Below are 12083 nucleotides of genomic sequence, written 5' to 3' on the forward strand. Positions count from 1 at the left end.
AGGGACACCCAGAGCTCCCATCACTGGCTTTTCCCTACTCCACTGATGTAGTTAACATCAACATAGAAAGCCACTACGTTGGTCAGGCAGGACTTGCCCTTGGTGAAACAATGTTGGATGTCCCATGTAGAATCATAGAATCGTAAGGTTGGAAAGTACCTACAAAATCATCTAGTCCGACTGTCCTTCCATCACCATTGCTACCACAAACCACTAACCCATATCTTGTAGCTCCTCATCCTGATGCCTCTTGAATGCTGCTAGGGAGGGCAACCCTATCACCTCCCTGGGCAGCCATTCCAGTGCCTGACCACTCTCCGAGAGACAAAGTTTTTCCTTATGTCTAATCTAAATCTAGCATAGGTTCCAGGAGGATCTGTTCTATGATCTTCCCTGGCTATGAGGAGAGGCTGACAGGTTGGTAGTTCCCTGGTTTGTCCTTTCTACCTTTTGTAAAGATGTGTGTTACAGTGGGTATTCATGTTACAGCGTGCTGCCCCTCAAAATCTAGGGAAACTTAATAAGTGATAAATATAGGCATGTTCTGTATTCTGTATTACACTTCTCATTCCTCCTGGTTTGAGAACAGCTGTCCCAGAAAAGTGCCACCAGACTATCAGCTCATACTTTTTCACCTGAGAAGCCCTCTGTGACTCCCTTTGGAACATAGTCATCTTCTGCTTTTCTGCTTAGCAGTATTGAGTGATGAGACCTGAGAGAATTAATTCTCCATGCAGAATTCCAGCACTCTCTCCATTGCATTTGTTAGGGCTGAAAGTATGCCTCTGCAAATACACTGCCTATCTTCCTCTACCAGTCTCCTTGCTTGAAGTAATCTCCTTCAATTTTCAAGACAAAAATTCTGAATACACTAGATTAGTGGCTTGTTTACTCTAGGCATTTATTTCCTTTCTGTATAGGTGAATGGAAATATATATATATATAAATATATATATATATAAATTGCTTAACTTTTTTGCTTTACTGTAACTGACCGCCAGTGGTTTAGGTCCAGGAAGATTCAAAGTGTACATATGGGTTTAAAGAATAAGCATCCCATTAGCTGCTTAGTTTATTGAGGCTACTGTAGGAAAATACTAGAACTTTGAAACACTTTAATAAGTTTTGTATGTTTCCCTAGCTTGTCTTCTTAATGCTATTAAACTGATTTCTAAAAATATTCAAGCAGATTTGTCCTATTAATTCACTATTGTTAATCTCCATTCTGCTTACCATTTTGTCTAACTTTGCCCTGCAATTTCAACATTAACAACTAATAAGCTAATATTCAAATCCAAAGAAAGTTACACAACATGGATGGTGTAACTTCAGTGGTGACTAGGGCTTAATATAAAGAAGAGCGAAGTATAATTGAAAGAAAACAACCCACAATGATCTATGCTAAATAAATGTGTAAAAAACCATGTTGGTGTGGTTGCCACAATTAGCATTTTTATATCTTTTCCTGTGTCTTACATTTCAGAAAAGCATAGATGCAAACCATTGCCTGCCTTCTCCACCAAAAATGTCAGTGGTTTACAGGCTGGTTTGGCCCAGTTCCATGACCATTGGGCCAGAGGGATTTCGCAAAATCTGCACCTCTGGAAAAGGGAAACGACAGACCCCAAAATAATCAAAAGCAGTGGCAACGATCTGAGGAGAAACAAACTAATTTATTAAATATAGTATTGGAATGCAAGATAACACACTATAATACAAAGTAATTAGAATCAAAGCTGATAAATCAAATACAATGAGAAAGTATCTGAAAGCCATAGGCCTTACAGTGATACTGAAATGATGCACACAGTTCAGACATTTGTTGGCAGAAGGTTGCGTTAGGAGGCTCTTAGGCTTTTTTTGAAAGACTTAAGAATTTCTTATTTGGTTTCTATTGTGGAAGTTAGGAACAAGTGATAAAGCCCAGTTCTTGGAGTGGAAGTTACAGCATGTTTTAACAATAAATAAATAAATATGTGCAGCTGGATAAAGAGCTGGCATTGCTTAATCCAATTGATTGCATGTTGAATATCTATGTTTTGAGTATGATTATCAACTATACTTGGAGTGTAAATATAAGTAAATTGACCTGCAACATGGTCTGGATTTTCAAAAGGGAAATTCAATTACAAGAGAGCTAGCTTGTGAACTTTGCTAAAACACTAAAAGATTTTGGACACGTCATAGAAAGAGTAAGAAGAAAACTGGTCAGTGAGAAAAATGGTTGCTTGATGAATCAGCATGGATACTTTAAGAGATGTCTGCCTCCAGCTGAGGTGTCAAAGACTAGGGGGGAAGTGCAGAATGAGCAATGGTAAAGCAGCCTGCCAGTGGAAACAAATAAAGATTAAATACAGTCTACAGGCTGCACTGTGTCAAGACTAACTTTTGGCCTTGTTGAAAATCAAGATGATGATGATGTCTATAGGGACAAAAGCCAAAGGTCAGTAGATCATGGAGTAAGTGGATTAATTTTGCAACAAATGAAGTGGAAGCAGACTCACATTGAATGCCAGTGGAGGAGGGGTGTGTAATGGGAGATGGTGGTTGAGACCAAGTAATTTTCCACCATGAGTTGCAAAAGTGTTGGCATACAAGTTCACTGCCTTATTAGCATGTTTCAGATGGTATCATGACTGGGATAAAGCAACACTGTAGTAAGTAAAGTTTATTTTCTAAGTTGTGGTTTCAGAATTACTTTTTCTCTTTTTAATTTTCTTATATTCGGTTGGAAAAAAAAAAGTGTTATACAAGTGGTGAGACGCTATATGAAATACAACATTCACTACTGATTGATTGCATTGGATAGGTGAGCACAGAGAACTGATATCTTTTGCAAGGAAAGTAGCATGGATAGCTTCCCTGCATCTCATTGTAGCTTGCATCCTTCCAAATGAATGTGCCATGATGCTATTTGTTATCCTACTGGAAAAGATGAGAGCTGGTGACAAAGAGGCTGGGTTTATTCAGAGACGGATAGTGTTAAAAGAAGTAAAACCACTCTGATCAACTGTTGGTAGACTTGCATGATGCTTGTTTGTTTGTTTTTCAGAGAAGGAAAAAAAAAGGGGGGGGGGAGGGAATCTTGCATACATAGTGTGTTGATACTGAAGGCACACATTCTCTGGGTGATTGGGATAATGGAGGTAGACCACGTGGCCTTAAAAGACCAAGTGATACAGGGCTAATATTGACTCCAGTGATGTGCAGTTTGACCTTATAGGAGTATAGTAGGAACCTGTAGGCAAAAACAGTGGAGGAGAATAGAGAGATGTAGGTGTTCTATGATGACTGAGAAAGCAGGAAAATGAAACCTTAATGTTTTGTCATAGGGCTGCAGAAAAGAGAAGGCACTATCAGTAAATGGGGAAAAAAAAAAAAAAAAAAAAGTAGATGCAGATATCGGTCAGTAGATATTAAGCTCATTGATTTGGTAGTTTAAAACGTTATATTCTGCAACAGTTCCTGTGAAAAATATCAGAAATGTTTTGCTTTGCTGTCACTTCAGAAATAGTCTGCACAGAATATTAAATTATATTAAATTTAGAGTTTGCTTTTATTTTGACAGCCAAGAAGTAGTGGTATTCTACTGAATAACTGGTGGGAATATTTACAGTAACAATTGTTTTTTCTCCATCTGTGCTCATATTTGTGCCTTCTAAAGAGACTTTTTAAACTGTCCCTTAGGTTCCTGACGTCATCAGCAGCATAAGACAAGTCTCCAAAGCAGCACTGAAAGAAGATACCAAACCAAGTAAGGATAGTGAAGATGCCTTCTATAACTCTCAAAAATTTGAGGTCTTGTACTGTGGAAAGGTTACAGTGGCTCACAAGAAAGCTCCCTCATCATTAATTGATGATTGCATTGAGAAATTCAGCCTTCATGAGCGTCAGCGCCTGAAACTACTCAATGAACAGCGGAATAATGAGTCAAGTTTGGACTTACCTCTGAATGAAGGAAATGCACCAACTTCTCCATTGGATAGTCCATTTGAGGAATTGGAAAGTCCAAATACCACCACAGGGCATGCTGTGATGTTTACAATTGGCAGCCAGAACAACTTGACCAACCTGGCCAGCACCCGTAGCTTCTTTCCAGAGAGAATTTTGGAGGACTCTGGCTTTGATGAGCAGCAGGAATTTCGTTCCCGATGCAGCAGCGTCACTGCAGTTATGCAAAGAAGGGTTCATGATGCAAACCTGAAAATACAGCCACGTAGAAGACATGCAAGTGCACCCAGTCATGTTCAGCCCTCCGATTCTGAGAAGAACAGGACGATGTTGTTTCAGGTGTGTCCTAAGAGTTGAGATTGAGATCTGGTGAAATGCTGATGAGATCCGGGGCTCAGCTGAAAAAAAGTATTTTATTCAGAAAGATAATCCATGACAATTTTGTTATGAATATATCCTTTTTTAGTTGTTCAATTTAAAAGAAGCTTCTGTGTTTGCAGCCTTATGTTTGAGCCAGCTCCTTAATGATAAATTGTGCTGATGTTAAACATCTCTTTCCCAGATAAGTAGTATCTCTGCTTGCGCTCAGGCCTTCTTGTTTCCAGCCTTACAGTTCTTACTTCTCTTGCCTGAAGCACATTGATATCTTCAGAGCTTATATTGAGAAAACATTTAAAGGAGGCAACCCATAAAATACAAGTAAATGAGTTTTGAACCCTAAAATAATAAGGAGCTATATGCTTGAGTTTTTGTCTTTCCATTTGCATTTAAGATCATTCTTGCCTTTTATTTTCTTGGGGAAGTGCTAACTGAAGTGAGAATGCATTGCCCTTTGGGCCATGACTATCACTAGTAATGAAAAGGATTTAGCTGCAGAACTCCCCAGTCTCTGTGGAGAAAGTTCTGTACACTTGAGAAGTGGTTTGGGAAAACTGAAGGATAACTTGCTGCAGAACCTCTACTTTTTCATTCATAATTGGTGTATAAGCTAAAAGAGTCACCTTAAGATTAGCACAGTTTCTTGGTTGATCTGTGGAACTTTTGTGGTGCCGGTGGTTTTGAGGTTTTAGCTTTTGTTTTTTGCTTTCGTTTTCCTTTTTAAGTCAATCCACCCAATGATTGTGTAGTTCTGCTGTTTTCTTTACTGGATCTTATCGTTTAGCCATATTGTATCAATGATTTTAATAATGTGCCAAATATGTGATCCTTTGACCAAAATAACTCAAAATGAAAAGGTTCACCCCTCACAGCTGTCTTCTTTCCAAATCTTTTTCCTGTTGAATGGTATGTATTGTTCTTGCTGAACACTATTACTCAGTGTTGGCTTAATTATGGCACCCTTACTCCTACTGAGTAAACCAGTATGCTGAAGGTACTCTGTGTGAAATGGAAAGAGGTAGATTTTGACATTTTTGTTGCCATTAGCACTGTGCCTCCAAGGCAGTCATAAACTAGACTTTCTTGTTCTTTTTTTTTTTTTTTTTTTCTTTCCTCAAGGTTGGAAGATTTGAAGTTAACCTCATCAGTCCAGACACCAAATCAGTCGTGCTTGAAAAGAATTTTAAAGATATCTCTTCATGTTCTCAGGTAAGCGTTAATGGGAAACAATGTATAGGTTACCAGAAGAAAAGGGGGAATGGTTTTAAACTGAGATGGGAGGTTTAGGTTAGATATTAGGAAGAAGTTTTTCACACAGAGGGTGGTGATACGCTGGAACAGGTTGCCAAAGGAGGTTGTGGATGCCCCATCCCTGGAGGGCTGATCTACCCAGACCAGGCAGGATGTGGCTCTGGGCAGCCTGGTCTGGTGTTCGGTGACCCTGCATATACCAGGGGATTGAAACTACATGATCATTGTGGTCCTTTTCAACCCAGGCCATTCTATAAAAATGAATAGATTTGTTCTTAGCTTGGTTGCCATACTAGTGTACAAAAAATTGAAAAAATAAGGTGTTTTTTTTCCAGCATTCAGTGCTATTCTTCTCTGTTCGGTCTCAAAGGCCACTTTTAAACAGTTTATCCTATCTGTCTAAATTATGATAAATAGTAGATTGCTGCTTTATCCCATTTGATCCCCTATTTAAAAATAGGGAAGATTTTGAGAGAGAGTGACAAATGTGTATATTAACTCCGCACAAAGTTTGAGAGGAAAATGTCATTGACTTCTTTGGGGAGTACAGCTGAAATAGTTGAATATTAAATTATGATTGCTTCATAAGAAGTTGCAGCAGACGAAGTAGTGATTTGACTTTACAATAGTGAGAGCTGTTATTCAGATCAGGGATTACGCTCGTCTGGTAGCAGTTACGAGGAGATACTGCAAAAAATAAAAGCAACACTAAGTGTTATTCCCAAAGAGCTTAAATACAGAAATGAGCACAAAATTATCAGCATGAGCTGCAGTAGTGATAGCTTTCATCGCTGGTCAGAAAACCAAGTAGAAACAGTTCTTCTTTGGAAGAGCATTGGATTTAATTTTGGAAGCAGCTTAACATCCATTCAGGATGTTCTGAGAGTGCTGCTTCTGAGTAGCTGATCTCCTGGAAGCCTCTGGAGTGAAGGGAGAAGCGCATCAGATCAGCCTTCCATTAAAACAGTTTACCTGCATCATTTCTTCTAGAGAATATGGTAATAGGTAAAGCTAGCTTTCTCCAGCTTGTAACTGTGCCTTATGAAAAGTCAAGGCTGAGGGATTTGTTGTCCTATCTTGCTATTGTTCAACAGCTGTTACTTGTGACGCTTTGTGTTTTGAGGTCTTTTTTAAATTACCTTCTCCCATTGCCCATGCACATGAGTTATTTCAGGCCACCTTAAGCGTTATTATTCTAGTTTGGAGTATGCTTCCTGGTATACTCTAAACCTGCATTTCACCCCTCATTTTAATGCTAATTAGAAATCTGCTCTTATATGGCTGTACTACTAGTGTTAATATGAATTAAGAACTGTTCACTTCTTGAGAATCAAAGGGGCCTTAAAAAGCCCAGCTGTAGGTCCAGGCCCTTAGGTGAAGTCTGTCTACAGCTACTAGTGGAAAAAGGCATATGCAAATATGTTGTGGAACAATATAATCAAGCAGTTATTTATCAATAACTGTATACGAACTATAGATAAAAAAGATTCTTAAAGCAGCATTACAGAAAGCAAAATTGCTAGATGGTTTGACTCTTCCTTCCATCTGCCCCCTGAACTGAGTGGTGTACTGAGCTGAATAAAAGTGACGGTTATTACCTACTGGATTCTGGTGTTGTTTGTACATACTTAAAATGGGCAAACAAAACTGTCATAGATGTAGACAACCTTTGTTCTGCTGACTTCATAGCATCATATTTCACACTGAGGGGCATGGTTACTGGGGATGGCAGTGTGATGGGTTGATGGTTGGACTAGATGGTCTTAGCGGTCTTTTCCAACCTTAATGGTTCTATGACGGAGAACAGCAAGACCACTGCAGACCTTTGACACTTTGCTTTTCCTTCAGTAAAATAATTGTATGTGGTCAATAATGTCAGGTGATGCTGCACATTGTGCTTTGGAAGTGGGAGACGTTACTGTCATTTGGAGCAGTTTTGGTTTTTTTTGTTTTGTTTTGGTCATTTTGCATGCCTGAATAACTCACACACTGATAATGCTATGGGTTTCTTATTTAATGCATAAAAATGCTTTAGAGAAGTCAGTTTTGGTTTTTTTTTCCCCCTATGTTCAGTAGAAATGAAATATGTAATTTGCCCAAGTAAGGGTTTGCTTACATAAAGCTCATCAGTATTTCTTTCAAGAACCCTGCTAGTCACAGGGCTTCTCTGTTGTGGATTTGTAGGGAAGTGATTTACTGTGTGTTGTGAAACTGCAGCTTATTAATGTTTGTTCTCCTGAGCTTTGAAAACTATGAAAAATATGTTCTTTTCAGCTTGCATTCTGGATTCTCTTAGTCTGGTCTAGTAAAGGTGTTTTTATTCTGTGAATGTGGTTGATTAGCTATGTTTAGTTTATTATCCACGCTTTATGTAATTGTCAAAGCAGCAGATACAATGGACAGCAGACCCCTGTACGTGCACCATCAGGCAGCTGAAGAAGTTTCCTTGTTTCAGCCTTGCTGACCTTGGGGAACTGAGAAAAACGAGAAAGATTTGTGTGATTTGGCATTCTGAGTCAGACCGCTCTTGAAGAAAAGTGGTGGAGGAACATACCGTACTGCTTACGCTTTGGTGGTGCAAGTGTCACGTCCTTCTCCCCTATGCATGTTCTCCTGCGGAGACTGACAAATCTGACAGCAGTAGGCTTGTCCAGGCATGGTCAGCAATGAGGGAACTGGCATCTCTCTGATCCACCTTAAGTAAACACAATTCCCTTGCAAAACAAGGGCAATCTTTCACAGTAATATTGATTAAAATGTGTGTATCCGTCTGTTTGTTTGTTTGGTTTTTATTACTGTTCTTTTGAAGACTTTGCATGTTACGTGAAAAAGGATTCATTTAAGTCAGAATTGGTGTGGACTGTGCTAAAATGATGGAAGCTGTAACCTCTTAGAATGTCTCTGCACTTAAATTTCCCTTAGGTGGCACAAATCTATCCTCTGGAATTTTGTTTGTAGTTTTAAAATCTGCTGGGAGTAGCGACAACATGTTCAGTGTGTCACGTAGTGTGTTACTAGTTTTGTCTGGAGTGTCCTCTGTAGACACAGACAAGTTGTTTGGCCTCCTCCCCTCTTCTATGATATAGGTGTTTTCTTTGGAGATGGATCCAAGCAACCAAGTTCTGTTTCCTGATGTATTTGAACTTGTGGGATTAGGCTTTCTTCTGGAGAGAATCTGCTATTACCATACTTAGATGATAAAAACATTGGCAAGAGCTTTAACAATAGTGAGTCATGTTCCTTGAATTGAGACTGGGAATATCGTGCTTCTTGGGAAGCAGCTGTCTTTGATCTCCTCCATGCTGTTTTTAGCAAGGCAGTGTTCCCTCTCCAGCAGTTAGAATAGTATCTTGAAATAAAACATCAGTAGTAATGTGTAGGAATTCATGAAACTTCTCATATGTAACTCAGTCTAAAAACAGAATTTATTTAAGAATCCAGTTGGAGTTCTAAATGCCTTTGCTTATTCCCTGCTCCTTTTGGTGTTTTTCAGACTTTATTTACAGGAAAGAGAGGATCTGTTGCTACTTTGATGTTACTTCAGTCCCATGTTCTAGTGTGGGCTCAGTGCATGCAGCCTTCCCTACAAGGACTGTTTCAAACACAGAATCACACAAAATCACAGAATGGCCTGGGTTGGAAGGGACCTCAAGGATCACAAATCTCCAACCCTCCTGCTGCAGGAAGGGCCACCAACCTCCAGATTTAATACTAGACCAGGCTGCCCAGGACCCCATTCAACCTGGCCTTGAACACCTCCAGGGAAAGGGCATCCAAAACCTCTCTGTTCCAGCACTTAACCATTTTTTCTGTAAAGAACTTCCCCCTGATATTCAACCTAAATCTTCCCGCCTCCCGCCTCCCCCGACCCCAGCTTAGAACAGTTTCCCCTTGACCTGCTGCTGTCTACAGCTTCAAACTGCTTTGTCGTCTGCCCTGATTATCTGTTTTCCTCGTGGAAGACATTCAGGTCCAGATCTATTGCTGTGGAACTACAGCTTCATGTAATTTCTTAGTGCAAATAAAAAACAACCAAACAAAAAGCATTTAAAAATTAACTACGGAGGTTGTATAATAGATTATTAGAAGCATGTATTTATAGTTTCTCAAATTTTCGTGTTGAGAAGTGTTGGAGTCTGGTGACTAGTTTTGGTTTCACTTCAGAAATGAAACATGTTTGTAAAATAGCCCAATGATGCTGGTTTTTAAACTACTTTAAACTCTCTATTTTTAATACAAAACTCTTTTTTAGGGTATAAAACATGTTGATCACTTTGGCTTCATTTGCCGGGAATCTGTTGAACCTGCATTAAGCCAGTATGTTTGCTATGTGTTCCAGTGTGCAAGTGAGTCTCTGGTGAGTATTTATAAATGATCCCATCATTTCCATTGGATTGTGTCTAAAGCATTTCCAACACCCTGGGAATTTGTTCTGCTCTATAAGCTGAGTCTCAATGGTCATGTCTCACACCTCTGAACCTCAGTTGTGAATTTGAAATGAAGATATAGGAAACACACGTGTTCTGTTCTTCTATAGACTTATGCTAGTGCTCTGCTGATGAGGATGTCAATAACAAATAGAAAAAGTCCAGGTGGATGGGTTCATATATTCAAGCTGCAAGCATGTTTGGACTCTGTATTTGATTGTAACTCTCATTTCTTATTGCTGAGGTGCTTGGTTCCCTATTAATCATGCAATTACTTGTATTTAATCAGTAACAAAGCTGCTGATAGAACCCAAACAGATTTTTCAAGATAGGATTCCTACAACCTGCCTGATCCTGCACATCACAGTATCACAGTATCACAGTCCTGTGCGGGTTGGAAGGGACCTTAGAGATCATCAAGTCCAACCCCCTGGATTCGAGCCTCCTGTGTAGCAGAGCGGCACTTCTACCACTTGCGCCACAGGGGGGATTTGAACCCAGGCCTCTGGTGTTGCAAAGTGGCGTCCTTAACCACTGCGCCACCGGAGGCTTCTTCGTTTTTGCCGTAATCTGTTTTGTTCCTCAGGAGAGGAAAATAACAGCATCTGATCAAAGATTCAGAAAACCTGAGTTCACACGTGATATGTGTGCAACTAAAAAATCCAATAAAAGTTTCATAAAGTATGTATGCTTCAGCTGAGGTACCTGGTGCCAGTGATTTAACTGACAGAGGTAACTGCTTGATGTGAGTCTTACTAGTTCAGTGTAATCTTTGTACTGACATGAAATGCTGCACCTGACTTATTGATAAATCTGATCATTCATAATTTGCTTCAGAGGCACTTAAACTGTGGTCTCTGAAGAAACAAAATATCTGTGAATCCTTCTATGTGGTCAGGTACTGTTTTGCATGTGAATGTCCACATTGCAGTACAAAGCATTTGTTACTGATCTACCTTCAAATGCGACACCTTGATCATCAACAGAGGTTTGACTGTGGGAGTGTAGGGCTGTAAAAGCCTGGTGTTTTCCAGATAGGTGCTGTCAGGCAGGCTGTGTTAGTAGGCTTTTGTTCGTTGGCTCTAAACCTAGTTACAGTTCTCATGATTTTGGTGTGGTCAGAATCTGTATGCTTAACATTGTTTTGTTTATTTTTCTTTTGAGGTATCTTTGTTGGCTTGCTCTTAACAACCATATATTGGTATTTTGAGAGGGATATGTTTCCGAAGCTCTTTTTAAATGCACTGGCAGGTGAATCTCTGGAAGTATTTAGGTGCCCGTGCATGCAGATACGTCCTAGACACAACACAATCTAGATGTGGAGGCCATTCTAAATACAGACTTCTGTCTTCCACCCTTACGTGTCCATTTACCATCACTAAATCCTCTGTGTCAGCAAGGTGGTTGGAGGTTTCAGAAAACACGAGTGTTGAAGTCCAGGTAGCAAACGCATTGCCTTTTGTCTTTGAAGAATGGACAAAAAGCAGGGGATACAACCTTGAACTCTAGAAGACAGCAGACAGGTTTAGCTCTGATATAAGCTGTGAATCTTATTTGATGTATATGGCATGCACTGTTGTTTACATGTTGTCTTTTCGCTCTTTCCCCTTCAGGTTGATGAGGTAATGCTTACCTTGAAGCAAGCCTTTAGCACTGCTGCAGCTCTTCAAAGTGCCAAGACACAGGTTAAGCTGTGTGAGGCCTGTCCTATGCATTCATTGCACAAACTCTGTGAAAGAATTGAAGGTAACAGCCGAATTTGTATTACATTTTTTTTGCCTAATTATTCTAGAAATACCATACTGTACACGTAAAATTTGTGTCAACATTGCACTTTCAGTTTAACTGATGTGAGAAGGGAGAGAAAAGTATCCCAGTAAGCAGGTCTTTCCGTTGCTTTCCACTCTGTGCAGCTGAATGGAGGTATCTGCAGTAATGAGCAACTGAGTATAATATAGATTGTGTTATAAGTACATACTCACTCCTTTATTGTCATGTTTATCTTATGTCAAGAGAGACAAAAAAAGCCAACAGTTCTCCCTTTCCTGAAGATACACTCTTTCAAAATGAATCATA

The 12083-nt window shown here is 39.6% G+C and overlaps 1 protein-coding gene across 5 annotated transcripts in view; it reads left to right on the forward strand.

Annotated features, from left to right (window-relative positions):
- Window positions 1-12083, forward strand: part of TBC1D4 (TBC1 domain family member 4) — a 101747-nt gene that overhangs the window by 54175 nt on the left and 35489 nt on the right. For all 5 annotated transcript variants that reach the window (XR_014942062.1, XR_014942063.1, XM_015851632.3 and 2 more), the window contains exons 2-5: window positions 3688-4290; window positions 5449-5538; window positions 9833-9937; window positions 11621-11753. Coding sequence is in view for 3 of the 5 variants with exons in the window: in XM_015851632.3 (XP_015707118.2) it covers window positions 3688-4290; window positions 5449-5538; window positions 9833-9937; window positions 11621-11753 (931 nt within the window). In the remaining 2 variants the exon portion in view is untranslated. The remainder of the gene's footprint in view (window positions 1-3687; window positions 4291-5448; window positions 5539-9832; window positions 9938-11620; window positions 11754-12083) is intronic.

Source organism: Coturnix japonica, chromosome 1 (assembly GCF_054131305.1).
Source record: "Coturnix japonica strain WE chromosome 1, WE-NBRP24, whole genome shotgun sequence".
In the NCBI taxonomy this organism is placed as follows: domain Eukaryota; kingdom Metazoa; phylum Chordata; class Aves; order Galliformes; family Phasianidae; genus Coturnix; species Coturnix japonica.